Source organism: Onychostruthus taczanowskii, unplaced genomic scaffold (assembly GCF_017590055.1).
Source record: "Onychostruthus taczanowskii isolate IOZ18803 unplaced genomic scaffold, ASM1759005v1 scaffold97, whole genome shotgun sequence".
NCBI lineage: Eukaryota > Metazoa > Chordata > Aves > Passeriformes > Passeridae > Onychostruthus > Onychostruthus taczanowskii.
In genome coordinates this window covers 2168865-2191160 of record NW_024507768.1, presented here as the reverse complement: position 1 = coordinate 2191160, position 22296 = coordinate 2168865, and the positions used below count along the sequence as shown (strand labels likewise).

Genomic DNA, 22296 nt, shown 5'->3' with positions numbered 1-22296 from the left:
ATGATAAACCTTTGGGATGCTGCTTCTCTGACTGTGCAGAAGCAGGGGTGAGTCTGGGAGCTCCTCATTAAATGGTTCCAGTCCTTCTTCCCTTTCCATCAGAGGGGTCTTCCCTGAGGAGCTGGCCCAGGACCCAGCAGTGAGACCAAGGCCTGCCCCTCATGGGTCATCCCAAGGGCTCCCAAGAGCTCTTCCTTCATGGATGTTTTCCCAAGGAGAAAACAAAGCCTTTCCCATCCTTTCCATCCCAAATTCTGCTCGGTTTGCCTCAACCTTTCCAGGGATGAGGTGGTGATGAGGCTTTCCCTGGTGTAACCAGGAGCAGGATCTGGGTCTCCTTGGAAAAATCCTTGTGCCAAAGCCGAATTCCTTGTGGAAAGCTGCCAGGACTCTGTCACAGATGAACCCAAACTCATCTGCTTTGTACAGCTTCCTCTTAATCCAACCCATTTTCCAGCTCATCTTGCCTTGTTTGGGATGGGTTTGGAAGGATTTGTCCCTCTCTGCCAGGGACAGGCTGGCTGTGACAGCACCATGAGGGCTGCAGGTGTCAGGAGGCAATTCCAGCAGTGAAAATCATGGATGTAGCTCCGAGGAGACAGGGACTGTGGGGAGGTGACACTGTGAGTGCCACCTGGTGAGAGGACAGCGTGTGACAAAGGGGACACAGTGATTCCAGGAACACCCATCCGAAGGGGAAAGGGAATCAGCAGGAGAAACCCCTGAGGAGAAATCTCAGATAAACACATCCACGTGTGGATTTATCTTGTGAAAATGGCTGATCCAAACCATGGGTAGCACCAGCAGCTTTGCCAGGCTTTTCTCAGGAGGGGAATTCTGCAGGGGTGTGAGGCTGGTGGCACCAGTGCCACCCTGTCCTGGGTGTCCCCAACACGGAGTAGAGCTGCCCCAGGCTGGGCAGGGCTCTGGCACCGTCCCTGTCCCCAGCCAGGCCCCCCTCGGTGCTCGGCTCTGGTTTGGTTTGATTGATTTTGTAATTGCTCGTTTAATTGAACAGTTACAGCAACACTACCAGGGAAAGGTTCCAGGGCTGGGAGGGGAGGTGGGAGGGTGTGGGGGTGGAAGGGGAATTGGAGCTGGGGAAAGAGCAAAATGGGTTTTTCCCTGTTTCTCAAGATGCAAACAGAGGGAAGAGGCAGGGGATGAGTTCCCTTCAGCAGGAACGGAGGAGGAGGAGAGCCGAAAACAATAAATTACCAGGAGGAGAAGAAGAAAAATGAGAAGTGGGTTGAAAAGTGTGGCAGGGCCAGAGGGTCCCAGGGACTGCTCAGCCTCCAACTGACATCGGCTTCCTGAGGGCTGGGAGTGCTGGGATGAGGAAAATGGGCCACCGAGAAGGAAAGAGGGGAAGCTGGGAGAGCTGGGAGGGGGAACGAGCAGGGCAAGGTGGGAAAAGATCTCCGTAAAACGTGCAGGAGCAACATGGGGAGGAGGGGAAAGGCATCCCTGAGTCAGAGGAGCTGCAGGGAGAGGAGTGGGGAAGGAGAACAGGTGAGCTCAGGAAGGGCTGTGCTGCAGGGGGACTTCTGACAGGGAAAGGGACAATGGGACAGTGGCACAGAGGGCAGGGTCACTGGGATGTTGGGAAGGAATTGTTCCCTGTGAGGGTGGGCACAGAATTCCCAGAGCAGCTGTGGCTGCCTCATTCCTGGAAATGTCCAAGGCCAGGCTGGGCAGGGGTTGGAGCACGCTGGGATGGTGGAAGTGTCTCTGCCACGGCAGGGGGTGGCACTGGATGATCTTTAAGGTCCCCCCAACCCTAACCATTCCACGATTCCATGTGTTATCCCACGTCGTGCCCAGCTGTGGGGTGGGCACAGCGAGCTCTGAGCTCAGTGCCAGCCCTGCCAGCCCCCGGCTGGGGTGAGTGTGAGCCAGGAGCTGGCTGGGAGCGTGTCAGGAAAAGGACAGGAGAATCCAGACGGGGTCAGGGGGGAAGGTGCACGCAGAGGCCACGGTGCAGCTCCACGGCGAAGCAGCTCAGGTTTCAGGAGAGCCTGGAGCCGGGGCTGCAGGGGGACAGGAGGTGGGCTCTGCATTCCCTGGCAGGCAGCACAAGGCAGGTTTAAAGAATATCCTTCCATTTAGGAATTTGTTTATTATTCTTAACTAAGCAGCTCAGACAGGCAGCACCGCATCCACGCTGGCTCCCCAGGAAGGCAGGGAAGGGAGGGACAGGAAGGCACATTTCCAGACTGGGGGCAAAGGGATTTGTGCCCTGCTGGGCCAGGGAAGGGGGCAAAACGCTTTGCCAACTCTTTAGGAGAAGTGTGGAAGAGACTCAGCTTTGGGATGTGAGAGGAGCCGGGGTGGGGTCCAGCTGAGTGCCCAACAGGATCAGAGCTGAGCTGCTGTCCCCAAACCCAGCAGCACCTTTGGGGTGGCTGCTCCTCTGACACTTCAGACCTTGAGACTTTCATCTGAAATTCCTCAGACCCTGGAGCAGAGACTGAGAAGTGTTTTCTAGGGAGGAGGGAGAAGCGATCTCTCTTCTGTTAAAATCCTGAAATCCACTCATTCTGTGAGGAATCACAAGGCACCAGGACATGCATGGTCATAGAAATCCCCCTCACCTGGCAGGTGTGTCCATACTGGGGGCTCAGGGCACATCTTCCAGCTCTGCATTTTGAATTTCTGGACCTTCTGGAGTGCCTTCAGCTGCTGCAGCGATGGCCAAGAACACAGCCCAGGCCAGGATGGACATTTCTCCTTGTGAGGGTGGTGAGGCCTTGGCACAGGGTGCCCAGAGCAGCTGGGGCTGCCTCATCCCTGGGAGTGTCCAAGGCCAGCCTGGAGCAGCCTGGCATGGTGGGAGTTTTCCCTGCCCATGGCACAGGGTGGAAGTGGAAAAGCTGTGTTTGTTTTTCAGCCCAAATCTTCCAATATCCCTGACCCTGCTGTGCAGGTTGTTGTGGATTTGGGTGCTGGACACCCACCCTGGCGAGGAGAGGACAGCCTGCCCTCCCCCAGCACCCTGCGTGCTGGAAATGAGGGTGAGGAAGGTCATTCAGGATGAATCAAGGAGGGAAGTGCAGTGGGAGCCTGTGGATGCCAGCGGTGGGAGGTGGTGGGGGAGGAATGGCTGGTGAGAGCGGGAATGCCACACGTGGGGGAGCAGAAAATCCCAGGAATGGAAGCAGGGAAACGGTGGCAGCCAGAGCAGGAGGCAGGAAAGGTCCCTCATCCTAGCCATAACCAGGGCTGGGTGTTAACTCCTGGGATTATCCTGCCCCAGAGGCAGGAGAGCTCCACACCTCTGACAGGAAACCCTGCGCTGCAAACTCGCTGCTGCTCGGTGCAGAATGTCTCACTCCTGGTAGAAATTCATTCCCCATCCCTGGAACATTCCCGGGAGCAGAGCAGCAGGCGGGGGCTCCCACCTGGCCCCCCCAGCAGGGAGCAGAGAGCTGCCTGTCATCCCCTGCCAGCCCTCAGCCCGCCTTTCACCACCTCCCCTGCCACCTCTCCCCTCTCTCCTCCCTTTTGCTCCCATTCTCCACTTTTCTTTCATCCTTTTCCTTTCCTCTTGCAGAGTCTCTCCCATCTCCAGGCCTCCCAAACTCATCTCACCTGTGCCCCACCAGCAGAGCTCAGCACTTGTGGCTCAGGCCGAGCCTCCAAAAGCCTCTCAGTGGTCAGTCCTCCTCCAGCACTCTCTGGACAGAGTCTCCCTCTCCCCCTGCTCCCTTCCCCCTCCTCTTTCTCTCCCTCCCATAATATTTTCCATATGAAGAAGCCTTCCTGAAGCCTCACACTGCCCTCTTGGCGAGTCTTAGGCGGGTTAGAGGAGACCCTGGGAGCCTTTAATCCTCTCTCTCTCTCTCTCTCTTGCTTTCATCCTCAGCCACAGCTGGACGCCCCATTGATGTGGAACAGACCAAACACCAGGCCCCTCACTAAGCTGCTGCTGCTGTGGGGCCTCTTCTCCTCCAGAGCCCTCAGCCCGTGTCCAGCAGCCCCTCCACACCCAGCCTGGGGGTCCCAGCTTGCCCCTGCCCTGCTCCCCTCTCACTGCCTCTGCTCCTTCCTGAGCCACCTTTTAATTCTGAGTGTCCCTGTTCTCCCTCATCCCAGGATTTCCTTTCCCAGGGTTGTTCGGGATCGATTCCCCCAAGCCCCTGCAGAGCTGGGTGAGGGTGAGGGCTGCTCTGTGTTGGTGTAACTCGTGGTTATGTCCCAGGGAGGGTCTGCTGGGCTCCCCCAGCTGAGCACTCAGGTGTCCAGTCCGCAGTCGGCTCAGAGTTTTGGGGAGAAGCGTTTTTTAAAGCCCGCTGCAGGTGAGGCAGGAATATCTTTGAATTGTGGAATTGTTTGGGTTGGAAGGGGTGTGAAAGATCACCCAGTACCACAGACACTGTGTGACAGGGGCTGTGGCGCCCTGGATCCCTGGGAGTGTCCAGCCAGGCTGGACAGGGCTTGGAGCCACCTGGGCTGAGGGAGGGGTCCCTGCCATGGCAGGGTGGCACTGGGGGCTGTGTCAGGGGTCCCACGGTGGCACTGGGGGCTGTGTCAGGGGGTCCCAGGGTGGCACTAGGGGCTCGGTGCTGTGCCAGGGTGGCACTGGGGGCTGTGTCAGGGGGTCCGAGGGTGGCACTAGGGGCTCGCTGCTGTCCCAGGGTGGCACTGGGGGTGGCACTGGGGGCTCGGTGCAGTCCCAGGGTGGCACCGGGGGTGGCACTGGGGGCTCACTGCTGTCCCAGGGTGGCACTGGGGCCTGTGTCAGGGGTCCCAGGGTGGCACTGGGGGTGGACCTGGGGGCTCGGTGCAGTCCCAGGGTGGCACTGGGGGCTGTGGCAGTGGTCCCAGGGTGGCACTGGGAGCTGTGGCAGTGGTCCCAGCTCCAAAACCCACCCCCCAAAAACCCCCCAAAACCCCCAAACCCCCGATATTTTCAGAAAAGTCTAACCCAGAGGAGCTTCCGTGGGTCTGACAGCAACCAGAGTCAACCAGCTGCAATCAGCTGCAGTTCCAGGGTTTCCAGGAGGCAGCAGAAAGGGGATGGCTCCATCCTTAAGGAACTTTGGGGTGTCCAAGAAGACAGTCAGGGAAGAGGTGGATTGACAACAGAGTTCAGAGAAAGGGGGAGAAAATGGTCCGAGTTGTCAGGAGAACAGCTGAGGAGGGAAAAATCCAAATATTTGGGATGCAACCATCTGGAGTCAGTCTGGAAGGGAAGGACTGAGGGGAGGAATGGAGAATGGGAATGATCTGATCTCCGAGGTCACAGTGGGTACAGAGGCATTAAAGTGGAGCAAGGCATCAAAGAGCAGGGAGAGGCAGAGCTGGGGGGAGTGTTCAGATGGGGCTGGTGCCTCCCTGGAACAGGAAAATGCTGCAACCCCAACTGCTTAAAGAGATCTTTAGAAATGCCATGGACAGGCCTGATCCTGCTGTGTCACTGGGCTGGATGAAGTGACCTCCTGAGATAACATTCATCTTCTTCCCTGTGATTCTAGAATTAAAATCATATCGATCCTCTGTCAGAGATGCAGCAAAAGACCCAACTTCATGACATTCCTGCAGCTCCAACATGCCAGGCCCTGGATGGGCATCTCCCCACGACCTGTCCTGCCCCACAGAGCCTCTCCCCTCGGACAGGACCTCCATGGATGCACCAAACACCATGGGAAGGGCTGAGGAACAGCTCTTGGCTCCGTTTGGAGGCAACCAGTTGCAACAACTGAACTAATTGCAGACTCCTGGGATTTGTTCACGGGAGCCCGAGCGCGTTCCCCCTTCTCGTTACCGAGCATCAAGTGCCTGATGAGAGAGGGATTTGGGGACAAGACAATGCAGAGATATCTAGCACAAAATGATTAGCCAGAATGTATTGTTAATAAGCTGCTTATTCACATAATTGGAAATTCTTTGCAGCCGGGGTGTCAGTGGAGTCTGCGTGTGCTGCTCTGCTGGAGCGGGGCAGGTGCCGGCCCAGGGGACGCCGTGCTGGCACAGCAGCTCCCTGCTCTGCTCCCTGCTCCTCCTTCAAGGGCAGGGAAGGACACTGGGAGGTGATAGGGAGGCAGAAAGGCTCAGCCAAGCCCTGCTGATGAGGGATACAATTCCCAGTGTGGAAGCACGGGGCGTCTGGGAGCAGAGCACAGCACAGGCCTTCTCCAGCATCCTCACAGCACGCAGAGAGAGAAAGGCCAGCTTGGCCTCGAGGCAGACCTGACCCTGCTCCTGCTTCCCAAAGCAGCTGTCGGGGACAGAACCAGGTGTGGAAGATCATGAGGGAGCCCCCGGAGCTGGGGCAGCTGCCACCAAAGGGAGCTGTGGTTGAGGGATGCACACACAGCGGCTCCAGGACTCACCTGGAGGGTTGCACAGGAGCCCTGGCTTTGTGTGGGTTTGTAGGAGGCAGAGTTCCTCAGAGAGGCTGAGGGAAAGGAGGGAAAGGAGCCATTCCCCATTGCCTCTGTTAGCCCTGGCTGAGCCCAGGCCTGCAAAGCTCCTGGGTGCAGAATCAGCTACAGGAAACTCATGTGACACCAAAACCCAGAACATTTCTCTGCTACCAGCCAGGGAGGAAGAGGAGCCAGGTGGATCGACCTCACCACAGGCTGGGGGGACAGGAGGGTGACACAACAGATGCCAACAGCCAGGCGAGAGCAGCAACAGCCTTTGGCTCCAGGACAGGCCGTGCTCTGGGCTCAGGCACTTCCCCAAAAGCACGCTGACATTGCTGTCATATTAATTTTGTAACAAAACATGGGGAGGTGTTTCCGCTTGTGGCAAGAGTGAGAACTCGGCACTTCCCCCCCAGCTGTGTCACTGCCAGGCAGGAGAGGCCGAGGGCACGCACGCTGGCACAGGACACGCTGGGCAGCCCCCAGTGATGCCCCTTCCCTAGGCCTGAGCGTGGCCATGGAGCTGAGAGCCCTGTTCCTGCTGCCACTCTGCTTCCCAGGTAGGAGAAGGGCTCGGGGTGTCCCTGGGGACAGGGAGAACCTTCCCCACTTCCTGCTCCTCCATCACCAGCTGGGCTCTGAGCTGGGCAGTGCTGCAGGGCTGGCAGGGAAGGGCAGCCCCAGTTCTCTGGCACCTCCAGGTTTCCAGGATGATCCGTGCTGGGAGCACAGAGCCTCTCCCAGCCAGCCTTTCCCACCATGCTGGCCTGCTCAGCTCCTGTGAGGGCAGTCCTGGGTCAGGGCAGTGCCAGTCCCTCAGCAGCCCTGCAGAGAGCACAGAGCTCCCAGCACGTGGCACCCAGAGGCAGCACAGCCTCACAGCCAGGAGCCCTGGCATGGCTGGGCATGTGGCAGGGGAGAGCTGCTTCCCTGCCCTGGATGCTTCCCTCTGCTCCTCCCCAGCATCCCAAACAGAGCCCCTGGCCCCAGGGTGGTGCGGGCAGGGCATGGTCCCCATCTGCCTGCAGGGAGGAGCAGGGATGAGGGGACAGCTGCAGACACTGTGCCACACGTGGCTTGAAGGGCCAGCCCCTCGAGCACCCTGTGGGCTTTAATCCCCAGCTCAAATCTCAACGCTGCCCTTCCCATTTCCAAGCAGGTGAATTCAGCATGGGGAAGGGATTTTGGGTTTTTGAAGTTCTTCCAGCCACCAGTGTCCACGGGAGAAGGCTGGAGGCAGAGTTTCCCTGTGTGCCCGAGGGGCTGTGGGCAGCTCTGCACCTTCACAGAAAGGGTGATGGGGCATTGGAAAGGGCTGCCCGGGAGCTGGTGGAGTCACCATCCCTGCAGGTGTTCAAGAACAGACTGGATGTGGCACTGAGTGCCATGCTCTGGGTGACAGGCTGGTGTTAGGACGTGGGCTGGGCTTGGGGATCTCAAAGGTCTTTTCCAACCTTGTTGATTCTGTGATTCTGTCGTGCTGTAATTCTGTGGTTCTGTGATCAGCTCCCCACTCCCTCACCACATCTGATCCTTCCAGGTCTCCAGAGCCAAACCCCAGAAGTCCAGAGACGACGGGAAGGGGACACTCTATACATCCAGTGTCCTTATGCACCGTGGACTACTGACCAGCAGATAAAATATTGGTGCCTCCCCTGGGGAAATGGAGGATGCCAAGAAGTCCTGCGCACATACCTTGAAGACAGCGTACAATCCAGTGATAAGAGAATTAAAATAAAGGATAACAGAACTAGTAAGACTGTTTCTGTCACCATGACTGACCTCAAGGCAGAGAACTCAGGCACATATTTCTGTGCTATTTACAGCTCTTACAGTAACTATCCACGGCTAAAGACGATCTCACTGATTGTTTTCAGGGGTGAGTACCTGTACCCCACCCAAAGCCAAGCCTTGTCAGGAAGCAGCATCACTCCTTCCCCTCCTCTGCCCCCTCTCCCCCACAGCTGAGCAGCTTCCCCTGGTCCCCCCAGCCCCCTCCCCAGCCTCGCTCCCTGCTTTCCCTCCCACACAGGGAGAGAAGGAGCCCCACAGACCTGCCTGGTCCTGCTGGCTCCCAGATCCTGCCCTGCCTCCCCCTGCCCTGAGGAGCTCTCCCGAGAGAGTTGCCCCAGGACACGGTCTGTCCCAGGTGCCCCTGTGCCCAGCACTGACTGGGCAGTGCCCACCTTTGGTGTTTCACAGAGCTGCTCAGGTGGGAGCTGGACACCCTGACAGTGCAGTGCCCAGCGGGGTATGGCATGGCCTGGTGCCGAGGGCAGACTGACTGCACAGGCCCAGCGGGGAGACAGACATCTTCAAAACAGAGTCAAACGAAATCCCTGCAAGACAGAGTGACAATGCAGTATAATGGTCAAGGGGCTCTCGTTGTCACCATGAAGAACCTGAAGAACCAGGACTCTGGTGTGTACTGGTGTGCACTGGGCTCTGGGCACACCCGGAAAATGGAGATCGTGCTCTCTGTGTTCAAGAGTGAGTACCTGCCGTGTTCTCTGTGTCCAAGGGTGGGATTTTACTGCACTCAGTGTCCAAGAGTGAGTTCCTACTGCACTCTCACTGCCCAAGAGTGAGCCCCTCCTGGCAGCCAGGTGTGGGTGTGGGCAGGTTTCAGCCCAGGTGATGACACCCATCTCTCCCTGCAGCACACACAGTGCCAGCTGATCCCTGGCACCTTCGAGCCAAAGCTCAAGCCTGGTCCTTCACGCTCTGTCTGCTCCCAGCAGAGGCTCAGGGGATGTTCCTGTGGGTCCCACAGATGGGGATGCTCATCCCAAGTGCTTCCCACAGGGCCAGACCTGTGGCTGGAGCACTGTTTCCCACTGGGTGCTGCTGGGACCCTGCTCCATGCCAGGCACTGTTCTTGCTCTGACTCCACAGCCACCAACCCTCCCAGACCCTATGGGCTGAGTGTCCCACTCTGAGGGAACCAGAGGAGGGGGACAGGACCCCCACATTTATGACATTTCTGCATGGGGAATCTGGGTGCAGTCCCCTTCTGCTTAGGGGAGGTGGATGTGCAGGTGGAGGTGGATGGGTGGGGGTGGAGGCAGCTCCAGGGTATTGCAGTGCTGGGGAGGGGGTGCCCCACTGTGGGATCCCACTTTGGGGTGTCAGCACACATCCTGGGTGTTTTGCAGGGACCCAGAAGCTCCCAGCCAAGGAGTCAGGCATTGTCTCTGTCCAGTGTCACTACAAGATCGCAGACTACCAGGCTGTCAGCAAAGCCTGGTGCAAAATCAAAGAGGGGAAAATGTGCAACGTGCTGGTGACCACCAGATCAGAGTCCCCAGCAGGAAACAGCACGGCTCGGGGGGGTGTCAGGATCCAGGATGACACCCAGCAGGGCATTGTCACCGTCACCATGGAGCAGCTGCAGGTGCAGGACTCGGGCGTGTACTGGTGCGCGCTCCAGGACGGCTCCGATCTGCTCCGCATGGAGGAGGTCACGCTCAGCGTTTCCAAGGGTGGGTATGGATCTGTCAGGACACGTTTGTGGATTCCAGACTCCCTGCCCTGCTCTCTCCTGTACGCCCAGCTCACCCCACATCCCACCTTGCCTGTGTTTGCCTGCCCAAACCCTACAGCTGTGGATCTCCTCGTGGCCACCACCCTGTGGAACAGCAGCGGGGATGGGAGCAGAACCACATCAGTGCTGTGCTGCTCCTCCTTAACCTGGGAGCAGCTCCAGCTGTGCTGAGGGTGGGTTCTGCCACTCAGTGTTTGATATCAGTTCTTTAGAGTGACTTTATAGCCCCTTTAGAGTGATTCATCCTTTGGCTTTCAAAGACCTTCCATTGGGTTGTCAAGGGAACAACTTTAGACTCGGATTTTACAGATCTGTGACTTGCGGGTTCTCTTTCAGACAATGTTTTAATGGTGAGGGAAGGCACTGAGGGTCCTGGTCATGGCAGAGCAGCACCAGGCTGCAGCCTGGCTCTTGCAGCACTAAGAACAAGCAGTGCAGATGATGAAAGGGGACACTGGGATCTCTGGACAAGCTCAGGGGATCAGGGCCCTGGCCATGGGAGCAGCAGGGGCAGGGGTTTCACTGCTGAATGCAGGGCAGCCCCACCGTGACCATTCCTCTCCTCATGTCTGTGATTGCAGCGTTGCCTCCGGGAGGTTTTCCAGACTCTGAAAGGCGAAGTCAAGAAATTCTTTTGGGTGACAGGTAAGGCCTAAGAATCTCTGAGCCTGAGCACTCACAAGTTACTCGTGTTGTATACCTGGGGCACGCAGCCCCTGGGCACTCTGCCTCCTACCTGCAGAGGAATTGGGTGTGACAGGATCCTCACCAAAGGCGGCCTCTCCTCCTCCAGTTCCTGCCCTAACCCTAATTCCAAATGAAGAGACAGATTGGTGAAATCATGTCACAGCCTACTGCAGGTGCCTCTCTGCATCTTTATCTTCTCACTTCTGCACTTCACATGAACAGAACCCTCAGATTCTGCCCCTCAGTCTGGACTTTGCTCCCTCCTGTCTGAGTATTTAACAATGGGACGTCCTTGGCTGCTATTATTCCATTTACCAGTTAAATGTGAAGGATTTTTCTCCCTTTGTACATCTGCTGTCATCAATGCTACAGCAGCACCTAGGAGCAGAATCACCCCTGCTCCAGAGAGCCTGGAATTGTGCTTGGAGCTCTTGAACAGTGGCTTGTTCCTAAAGCCTGGAGAATGGTTTAGGAAAAGCTCAGAAGATACAGCCAAGCAGAAAAATCAAGAAGCAGGAAGTAGGGAAGGTCCCCAGTGCCTCTTTTTCCCTTCTGAATCAGCAGGGACTTGCCCAGGCTCATAGATGGAGGACCCTTGCAGGATCTGCAGGAGCTCTTGCAGAAGAACCAAACCCTCCTTCCAAGTGCTTGAACTGAGCACATAAAACCTGTCCCTGTCCCTCTTTTAGTCCCTGTTTGGTGATGGGCTGTTGAACCATCCCAGTCTGGTAACTGCCTTCCTCTCCTCCAGCTGCAGTGGGAACACCTTCCTCATCCTGTCCGTGGTGCTGCTCATCCTGCTGCTCCTGGCCCTCCTCACCTCCATAGCCCTGGCTGTCAGGTACTCCAGGCTCCTGCTGAGAACAGGTACGTGGAGCTGGGGTTGTCCCAGGCAGGGCCTTCCCTCCCTGCACCCCAGCTGAGATCAGTGCCCTGAGAAGGTCAGGCTGGCAAGGCAGGCTCCTCCCTGCCTCCCCTCAGAATAAATCAAACCCAGGTTCCTCCAGAGCCTGACAGGGGTGCAAACACCTTAGAGGAGGAGTAAAGAGAGCAAAGTGTTCCCCAGGCCCAGGGCAGAGGCACATCCCATCTCTGGGCAGTGCCACAGCCCTCCCAAACCTCCTCAGGCAGAGCTTTTCATGGATTTCTCCACATCTAAACCCTTTGATTTTGCCTCATTCTAAAGGTACCAGCGAAGCAGAGGACACCAGTGACAGAGCAGAGGGCACAGCACAGGTAAGGAAAATGAAACATTTCCCAAACCTCTGACCAACGGAGGAACTGTCAGACCCAGCTGGTGAGGAGCTTGGAGCTCAGTTTGGTTATAAACAGGAGGGAAATGGTATTTAATGGCAGCAGAGAGAGGAATATTCCTAGCTGGAGACAGAGGGGGTAATTAATGCAAGGAAACTCCAGTAGGAACAAACCCAGTGGAGGAAATTCTAGTAACCCTTGAGAAGGCACTCAAGGAGTAGCAAGCAGGGTCAGAGCATGAGGCTCCACCTGTATCCAGGAGAGGTGGTGAAGAAGAGAGTTCTCTGTTCCTTCATCTCTGTCATGACCAGACGTAAATTTTGACACAGCTTCTCCTTTCCTTGTGGGAAAATCTCAGCAGCTGTGGCCTGGCACTGACTCATGCTAACAAGTGTTTTCCCTTTCTTTTCCCAGCCTGGCAGCACTGGGAGGAGGGAAAGTTCCCAGGATGACAGCAAAGGGCCAGCATACATCAACCTGGATGTGCAATCCCACCCCAACCCCGAGGATCCTCTTTACTGCAACGTGGAACTGGGTCAGGCTCCCAGGAACCCCCAGCATGTGGAATATGCCGTCATTGCCTTCAACCAGTCCCCAAGGACCGGCAGGGAATGAAGCCCAGAATCCCAAACAAGCCAGAAATGGGATGAAGGAACTGGAATACAGAGTGGGAATGAGGAGTAGGAGGTGTGTGTGGTGTTGCCTGGGCATTTTCAGCCCTCCCTCCTGTTTTAGGGCCAGGCAGAGGTTTTGTCACACTCACAGCAGATTGTCTCGGGTCAGGCAGAGCTGTGGGGGAATTCCACAGATCTCCTGTACATCTGCTTTTCCAATTCCATTAAAGTGCAGAATCTTGGAGAGGCAGGTGTGGAGGCCTGGCCTTGTGAAAAGGAGAAGTGCGGACATGGCTGGGTGGGATATCCCAGCTGTGTCCTGGTACAAACCCTGCCCCAATCCCAGGAATTCAGCTACTATGGCCAAGCAAACTCATTCCAGTGCTGCACTCAAACCTCGCTGTGGCTGGGTTCATTTTCATGGAATGGGCTGGGGATGTGAGTGCAGGATTCTAAGAATAAGCAGAACCAGCTCCTGCACTTCCCAGTCTCTGCTGGAAACGCTCCAAATGACACATTTTATTTAGCAGTCATGTGGGGAGCAACATGACATGAGTTTATGGGGCTCAGTTCCATTTCTCCAGGAGCTCTGGCTCCTGATTTCCCTGCACCAAGCCCTGCTGGAGGTGACAGACCAAAGGGGCCTGAACCAGCCCTCATTCCCAGGCCAGTCACATCCAACAGGTTTCTCTTGCCAGGGCTGCAGCAGGGAGGCTGATGGAAATTTTTCAAGATTTTCAGAGTTGACCTGACCGAAAGAAAAAGAAAATGGTTCTGGAAATGGTTCATTCAGCCCAACATTCCCCTAACAATTTGATCTTCGTGCAGTTGCACTGGGTCAAGCTGTGGAAGAGTAATAGCAAAAAACAGTGGAGTGGAAGAGAGGCATTTTTGGGAAGATTCTTGAAGAGAATCCAGATTTGTGCTCACTGGAACAAGAAAGAACAAACCTGCAATCAGTCACCTGACAAAGAATTTCTGGTCACTGTGAGGGACCATTTTCTTACCCACTAACTTGAGGAAAGGCACATTTAGGAATGGCCAGGCCTGCAGGTTTAGCACCACACCAGTTTCAAAGCCAGGGTCTATTTGTACTTTCATGGGAGATCTCCAAGTAAATAAATCATCTCAAAAATTAAAAACCAGCAGCCCACCCCCATCAGTCTGCTGATATTCTGGGGGGTCTGTGGCTGCATCCCTGAGCCCCTCCAGCACTGTGGCATTGGCTGCTCAGAATCCCCAGCAGAGATCCTGTGCTCTTTGTGCCAGGTACAGAACACAGGTGAGTGCTGGGCTTCTTTAAAGCACCCACAGCTTCTCCCAGAGCAGTGTCCCTGCCCTGCTCTGTGTGGTTGGGTTTCAGACAAGGATGCTCCATGCACAGGCTCCTCTTTCTCCTGGAAATGCAGGGGATGATGTCCTTGTCCTCCTTCACCCTCAGGATGGTGCCAGAGCTACCAGGACAGCCTCCCTTTCAGCTTTCCAGAAATTCCCCCCATTCATAGCTCCTGTAAATAATTCATCATGATTTGTCACCCTCGTGCTTGGAGTGCCAGCAAAAGGGAATGGCTTCCCACTACCACAGGGATATTGGGAAGGAATTCTTCCCTGGGAGGGTGGGCAGGCCCTGGCACAGGGTGCCCAGAGAAGCTGTAGCTGCCTCTGGATCTCTGAAAGTGTCCAAGGCCAGTTTGGACAGGGCTTGGAGCAGCCTGGGGTAGTGAAAGGTGTCCCTGACCGTGGCAGGGGTGGAGCTGGATGAGCTTTGAGGTCCCTCCAACCCAAATCATTCTCCAACAGGTTTCTCTTGCCAGGGCTGCAGCAGGGAGGCTGATGGAAATTTTTCAAGATTTTCAGAGTTGACCTGACCGAAAGAAAAAGAAAATGGTTCTGGAAATGGTTCATTCAGCCCAACATTCCCCTAACAATTTGATCTTCGTGCAGTTGCACTGGGTCAAGCTGTGGAAGAGTAATAGCAAAAAACAGTGGAGTGGAAGAGAGGCATTTTTGGGAAGATTCTTGAAGAGAATCCAGATTTGTGCTCACTGGAACAAGAAAGAACAAACCTGCAATCAGTCACCTGACAAAGAATTTCTGGTCACTGTGAGGGACCATTTTCTTACCCACTAACTTGAGGAAAGGCACATTTAGGAATGGCCAGGCCTGCAGGTTTAGCACCACACCAGTTTCAAAGCCAGGGTCTATTTGTACTTTCATGGGAGATCTCCAAGTAAATAAATCATCTCAAAAATTAAAAACCAGCAGCCCACCCCCATCAGTCTGCTGATATTCTGGGGGTTCTGTGGCTGCATCCCTGAGCCCCTCCAGCACTGTGGCATTGGCTGCTCAGAATCCCCAGCAGAGATCCTGTGCCCTTTGTGCCAGGTACAGAACACAGGTGAGTGCTGGGCTTCTTTAAAGCACCCACAGCTTCTCCCAGAGCAGTGTCCCTGCCCTGCTCTGTGTGGTTGGGTTTCAGACAAGGATGCTCCATGCACAGGCTCCTCTTTCTCCTGGAAATGCAGGGGATGATGTCCTTGTCCTCCTTCACCCTCAGGATGGTGCCAGAGCTACCAGGACAGCCTCCCTTTCAGCTTTCCAGAAATTCCCCCCATTCATAGCTCCTGTAAATAATTCATCATGATTTGTCACCCTCGTGCTTGGAGTGCCAGCAAAAGGGAATGGCTTCCCACTACCACAGGGATATTGGGAAGGAATTCTTCCCTGGGAGGGTGGGCAGGCCCTGGCACAGGGTGCCCAGAGAAACTGTGGCTGCCTCTGGATCTCTGAAAGTGTCCAAGGCCAGTTTGGACAGGGCTTGGAGCAGCCTGGGGTAGTGAAAGGTGTCCCTGACCGTGGCAGGGGTGGAGCTGGATGAGCTTTGAGGTCCCTCCAACCCAAATCATTCTGTGATTCCATGATTCCATGAAATCCTGCTCCAGTGGGAGCAGACACCCAGCCTGTGGCTTCAGGCCACCACGTGCTGCTCCCTTCCAGGCTGCCTGAGCTGTGGCTGGGACTGGGCAGTGCTGATGCCTGGATTTTCAGCCCACGAGGGCAGTGCCTGTCCCTGGAGAATTGCTCAATGTGCAGGATGAAAAAGATGCCAAGTTCCTGTGCTCCTTCCTTCCGGCACAGCAAGGAGGGGGAGAGGAGCTGCCCATGGGCTGATCTGGCTCTCTCCTCTCCAGCTCCTCTCCTGCTCCTTCTCTTCTCAGCCCCATGGAGAAGCTCCTGCACCTCACCTTGGTCTTCCTGTCAGGTAAGAACCACATGTGGCTTTGGGCTCAGGTAAAGGGGAAAGGATTGGGGCAAAGCTTTGTCTCCGTCTGAAGGCTCCATCCTCAGAGTTTTCCCTTTTTTTTAGCAAAGGGTCACCCATCAAAGGGTGATCCCAGTGCTCCCAGATTTCCTCACAGGAATCGTTTAGAGTGAGAACAGGAACCACTGATGAGGGAAGTCCTGTGTGCAATGTGAAATTGCAAAATCCTGGGTTGTTTGCATTAGCAAATGGGATTTACATAGATGCAAATGATGACAGGTGGGGCTCAGGAGCAGGGAAATGAAACCCAGTGAAGGGCACAGCTCTGAAATCCCAGACACCTGGGTTTCCTAGCTTGGAAAGGAATGTCCAGCTGAAATGAGGACTGAGGTACAGGGCCCAGCTGGGGCTCTCTGCAGTGCTTTGGGGAACCCAGATCCTCACAACAGTGCAGGCAAAGGCAACAGACTCAGGCTGTGGGAGCACAGGAACCTGACCCAAAAATTGGGATGAGTTTGGGAAAAGTTCACTGCACTTTGCCCAGTGGCACCCAGGAAGAGAGGAGGAACACCAACAGTTTATGATCTGTCAGCAAAATTGGTTGAAAAGAGAATAACACAACATTTTCCAGAGGGACATCAGGGAATCTTTCAGTGATTCTGTTTGAGAGATGTTTTGCAGTGCTGTTGGAATTCTGGGACTGAAGGGGCAGAGCTGGAGGAAGGAAGGGGAAATGGGAGAAGCAGTTAAAGAGCTTTGGAGGGATTGATCAGGACTGGACTGGATATTCCATGAGGTAAACTCTGACTGGAACAACCAAGGGGAGCAACACATCAGGATAAAGCCCTGTAGGTGTTGGATTGCAGAGCACAAATCCATTTTAGGTCTTCTTCAAGTCAGGCTGAAAGAACTTCATAGTTTTTCGTTTACAATTCACTTAGGATTGTTGAAATTATTGTAAGAAGTGTTATTAAAAGGCTCAGCCAGCACAAAGTCCTCACAAGAATCTATTTTTAAATTTACTTTTGTTTTATCATTACTTATGGTGTCACAGAAGCATTTTCCTGTGACTTTTTTTCACTAGAAATAGAGATTTCCACAAATACCACACTGTACTTCTCTCTGGAAGTATTAATAGCTCAGACTGTCCCCTCTGCCTGTCACAAAGAGGAATGGAAATTAGAAATGAGGAACCAAGACAATAAAAAAAAAAAAGTCAAGCAAAGACCAGTTGTCAACGTGGTTAAAATTAGTAAGATATTAAAAAATAGGGTAGAAAAAAAAGTTAAACTGGATTTGATAACTGGGATTCAGAAGGAACCAGTGAGTAGGATACTGGTTTGGAGCTGTCACTGGGACAAATTCCAGAATATTTGAGCCAAGATCTGAGTACAGTGGGTTGGTCATGGCAAAAGTGGACAGGTGACATCCTACAGGTGACAGCCCTGAGGGTGACAGCCTCATAAGTGACAGTCCTACAGTTGACAGCCCCATAGGTGACATCCCTATGGGTGAGAGTCCTATAGGTGTCAGCCCTGCGGGTGACAACTCTACAGGTGACATCCCTATGGGTGAGAGACCTAGAGGTTTCATCCCTATGGGTGACAACTCTACAGGTGACATCTCTATGGGTGACAGTCCTACAGGTGACAGCCCTACATCACTAGACGATGAAAATGACATTCAGCATTCCTACAATGAGGGATAGACATGGAAGAACCTTGTCTCACCCCTCCCTCTGTCCCTCTGTCCTCGTAGCATCCTGTGCTGCAGAGAACGTCACCGTGGTGGCCGCCATGGAGGGGGACACCATTTCTGTCAACTGCTCCTACGACCCGCGGCAGTGGTGGCGGGAGAAGAGCTGGTGCAGGCAGCTGGACCAGAGCCGGTGCCAGCACGTGGTGGGCGCCCCGCCCGCGTGGCTGCCCTTCCCCAGGAGCAGGAGGGGCACCACCTCCATCAGGGACAACGCCCGCGCCGGGCTCCTGACCGTCACCATGAGGCGCCTGCGCAAGGAGGACGCGGGGCTGTACCAGTGCAGAACGGATTTCCTGGGCCAAACAAAGAGCCTGAGGATGGTGCAGGTGGAAGTGCTGGCAGGTACCTCCTGGGGCTAAGAGTTTGGAGGGTTCCTTCTGGAATTTCACATGTTCCTACTGGAATTTCACGGGTTCCTACTGGAATTTCATGGGTTCCTATTGGAATTTCACAGGTTCCTGTTGGAATTTCATGAGTTCCTGTTGGAATTTCATGAGTTCCTATTGGAATTTCACAGGTTCCTATTGGAATTTCATGGGTTCCTACTGGAATTTCACAGGTTCCTATTGGAATTTCATGGGTTCCTGTTGGAATTTCACAGGTTCCTTCTGGAATTTCACATGTTCCTATTGGAATTTCATGGGTGCCTATTGGAATTTCACAGGTTCCTACTGGAATTTTATGGATTCCTGTTGGAATTTCATGGGTTCCTATTGGAATTTCATGGGTGTCTGCAGCTGCCAAGGGTCCACTTGAGTCAATATCTATTTTTGTCTTGCTCTAAGGAGGTCCTGTGTTTCACTGCCTCTTTTTATTCCTGATTTAGAGCAGTGTGATGTCACTGTTAGAGGGTATCTAACACGTCACCTCTTTATTGCTCCCAGTGCCCTGTTTCACCTGGGTTACCTGCCCAGCTGAACATCCCCCAAAAACGTCTGCAGACTAATCTGTTGTGTTTCCATCAGCAGCTGACCTGGTGACCCACTTGCCAGAGGAGCCCAGAGCCGTGCAGAGCATCTCCAGGTGAGCCCAAAACTCCTCATGCTGAGATCTCTAATCTTCCCAGGACTAAGGCAACACTACAAGAGATTTTTTCAAGGTTGGATCATCCCCTTAATGGTTGCGTTTCTGGTTCCCCACAGGTCCCCTCCTGATGTGGATTTCACTGTTTTCTACATCCTGGCTGGATTCCTGGTGGCCAAGTTCATGGTGGCTGTGCTGGTCGGTGCTGTTGCCCACAGCAGGAAGAAGAGGGAGAGAGGGCAGAACCCAGGCCTGGGTGAGCAGCAGGTGCTCCCGCTCCCTGCTGACCTTGGACATGATGGAATTGGCCTCTCCTGGGAGAGTTCTGCGTGAGCCAATCCAAAGGGAATCCATGGAAAAGGCAAATTAGGGTTTGCCACCAGCCATAAGAGAAGGATCACTACTAAACACAGGTCTGGAAGAACCTGTCACTCTGGAGAGGGAATGTCCCCATCTTTGTCACCTCTTCCCCTTGGCACCTCATCCCCAGGCAGTTATTCCAGACATCATTCCCAGGACCATTCCATCACAGTCTGAACTGACACCCATCAACTTCCTGTCACCTCAGGTGACAGATTCTGCTTTTCCAAGGTGAGGAAGAGCAGCTCCCAAAAGCTGCTTTGGACAGTGGGGATGCTTGGAAAAATCCCTGTGGAAAGGCGTGAGGAACTGCAGGACACACCAGGAAAGGGATGTGGTCTCTTTGCATCTCTGAGCCAGCTTCTCCTCTCTGAAGGGACTCTGTGAGCACAGGAGCTGTCTCTGTTACTCTCCCTGTGTTTTCTCTCCCATGTGGTGGTTGTTCATCCCTCCCCACTGAGCTGCACTCAGCTCTCCCAGGCTCCAAACCCATGGGCACTCACATTTCTTTTTCCCTGCAAAACTAAATAAAATCCAGCTGATTCTCCGGATTGGTGTGGATTCCTGCAGGACACCGGGTGACAGTCGTGTCCCAGAGCAGAGGTGATGCTTGGAACACCCTGGAGTGTTTAGAACGTCCAGGAGCACTCAGAGCCAGCGGGACAGGCTGGAACATCCAGAGCCAGCTCTGTGCAGGAACAGCAGCTCAGAGCTCAACCTCTCATTGCTCACAGAAGCAATGATTGAAATTTGCTTATTTTAATTACACTTTTGGGTTCCCTTTTTTAGAGTAGTTCTGTGTTTTGTCCAGAAATTGAAATTCATGGTGGGACATCTGGCAACCTTTGTCCTTCCGAGGTCTTTCCCTTCCATCACTGTGAGGTTCTCAGTCTTAAATCAGCAATTTTTGGGGGAGAAAATCTGTGTTGCTCTCTCCTGGTCTAGACAGTGACTTGCTGTATCTGCATCCACAGAGGGGAATTTGCCATCTGAAATAAAATATCCCCAAAGAAATAAAAAGAAATTAATCAATAACTTACTGATTGCCATCAAAAACAATGAATGTAATTTGGGAGGATTGTATTAATCAAAACCAAATGGCTTTGGGGCAGAAATATTTCTGGGGCTTGTTCTGTCCTTCCCTTCCCCGGTTCCCTCTGTGCTGATGTTGGCTCTGTTCCTGTACTGGGTGACCTGGACACTCCATGGGGGTTGTTTTTTCCTGTCTTCCCCCCTGATGAATCACAACTCGAGGTTCATCAGAACTTTTGGGGCTGTTTGCAAAAAAACAAAAAAAGGAACTCCGTGTCCCTCAGTGCTCTCATCCTGTGAGAGCCGACAGGAAACTCCAACGCTGTGTTTGGTGCAAAATGCTGTCCCAAATTCCAGGTAACTCTGATCAAAATCTCATTAAAGCTCACGTTCCCTTTCACCACACGTCCCCTCTGCTCTTCCCCAGTTTCGTGAGACAAGGAGGAAATATGTGCAGCTGTAGATGAACCAAGGCTGATATCCAGAAGCCAAAACCACTTCACTTAAAACCACCCAGCTCGGTTTGTACCCAGCTGCTGAGGGTGGTGATGGAGTGAGGGAAAAGAAAGACCTGGAAGCACAATTCCCCTGGAAAATAACTGCACTTTTCTAACAGCAGAGCACCTTGGTGGGCAAACCCAGAGGAAAGCTGTGGTGCATTTGCTTTTCCAAATTACTCTCTTTTTAAATAGCAGGGAGCTATAAACCCAAATACAGGAAACTGCTTGTGTCTGTCAGCAGCTGATACAGCAGCACGGCCAGGCCACGTGAGCTCCTTCCTCTGGACATAAATATTCACCAAAAAAATTATTAATTACTGCCTATTCTGATGAGATTCAGCAAGATGGTAAAAATCTGCTTTATTTTAAACCTATGAGATTTTTCCTGGGCTTCAGAGAGACAAGTAATGCATTTGACATGTTCTAATAAACAAGGGGCTTCTTGGAAAATATTTGTCTACTTTATAGTATCAATTGTCATCAGCTTGAGCTCCTGGGGTGGAATTTACACTCCGATGCATTGATTTGTTTTACAAAGAAATAACTCTGTATTTCCATGTTTGTTGTTTATTAACACACACCTGTCCTCCAGGATAAATCTAGCTTGACTTTATTACAAATTACACCCCTGTTGATCCAACTACAGAATCCTGTTATCACAGTGATATGAGCAAACATCCCTCAGGGATTATGGATAAATCCCCAAATTCAGCTGACTGAGATTTTCCTCTTAATTCCGTGAGCTAGAGACTGAGGATGCTGAACAGGACACAAAAATGGGTTTAATTTTTGGATATCAAGATTGCAGGAAGATTCCAGCCTGGATACTGGGTGGCAGGGGAGGGAAGGGAGGTGGAAAGGCCGCGAATACATCCATGGATTGATAAACTCTGTTCTGTGGGTGATTATGCAGTTCTGAAGGTGAGGGTGAGAGAGAAAAGTAAATTCTGTTTATTGCTTTGATGTGGCTACACAACACCAGGTTTTTTTACCATTATATCCAAGATGATTTTATTATTCTACTGCAAATTGTCTGAAAAAAAAAAAAAAAAAAAAGCTGGACAATTACATTATAATAGCTAAAGAAACTGATTTCTGACTTCCTCAGCAGGCTTGCGTGATTGTTCTCCTCATTTCCTACCCCAGCTTCCACTCTCTGATCTTACATACTGTCATTTCCTTCTTTTCTTGTTTGTTTGTTTGGGGTTTTTTTTGTGACCATCACTGTATTGACCAATTCTGGAAGTAATTCATGACTGCCAATTTGTGCTCTGGGGGTTTTGAGATGTTGAAATGTTGGTGTGGGGTTTGTACCATTAACTATTTCTGATATTGCAGTGAGTGTGCAGTTCCAGTCCTGGGAAGAGCAGCGTGCCCAGAGGGATTACAGGAGACTGGGAAATTCGCTCTCTCTTAAAGCTTTCAAAGCCCACCCAATCCTCCTAAGAGGAAAACTCTTTTTTTTTTGTGCCAAAACACAGAAATAAGCTCATTCTGAGGTTTTCATTCAGCTGAAAAAAGATAATGACAGGATCCCTGGGAGTTGGGGATGAGGAGGAATCACCTTCCTGGGAGGTAACCTGGAATATAAAGGGATTAAATCTTGGAAAGAAGGGCAGCTGGGCACATGGAGTGGTACAGATACAGATTCCATTGCCACTTCCATGGACCCTCCTGGCGCTCCAGCACAGCTTTCAGGTGACTTCAGGGATAATTACAGAACACAATGAATCCTGCAGGAGGTAATGGCGCGTCTCCGTGAGTGCTGTGCCCACAGCTCTGCCAGGACATGGAGCCGCTGCCAGGCACATTTCCCATCCCCTTCCAGGCTGGAATGGTGGCACAGCCTCTTCCTGCCCAGCCCACACCCAGCACTTGCGTGCCTCACACC

At 53.2% G+C, this 22296-nt stretch overlaps 2 protein-coding genes across 2 annotated transcripts; both read left to right on the top strand.

Moving 5' to 3' along the window:
* The first annotated feature begins 6817 nt into the window (after window positions 1-6817).
* LOC121347996 (polymeric immunoglobulin receptor-like) lies at window positions 6818-13474 on the top strand. Its single transcript, XM_041427110.1, has 8 exons — window positions 6818-6931; window positions 7912-8250; window positions 8574-8861; window positions 9527-9853; window positions 10497-10560; window positions 11354-11469; window positions 11789-11838; window positions 12271-13474. Exons 1-8 carry the CDS (start codon window positions 6889-6891, stop codon window positions 12469-12471), a joined length of 1428 nt encoding a protein of 475 aa, XP_041283044.1. The 5' UTR covers window positions 6818-6888; the 3' UTR covers window positions 12472-13474.
* Window positions 13475-15555: 2081 nt separating this feature from the next.
* On the top strand, window positions 15556-19420 carry TREM2 (triggering receptor expressed on myeloid cells 2). Its single transcript, XM_041427112.1, is given in 5 exon segments — window positions 15556-15688; window positions 15691-15732; window positions 17491-17832; window positions 18456-18513; window positions 18633-19420. Coding segments are annotated over 5 exon segments (789 nt in total). The 3' UTR covers window positions 18847-19420.
* The last annotated feature ends 2876 nt before the right edge of the window (window positions 19421-22296 follow it).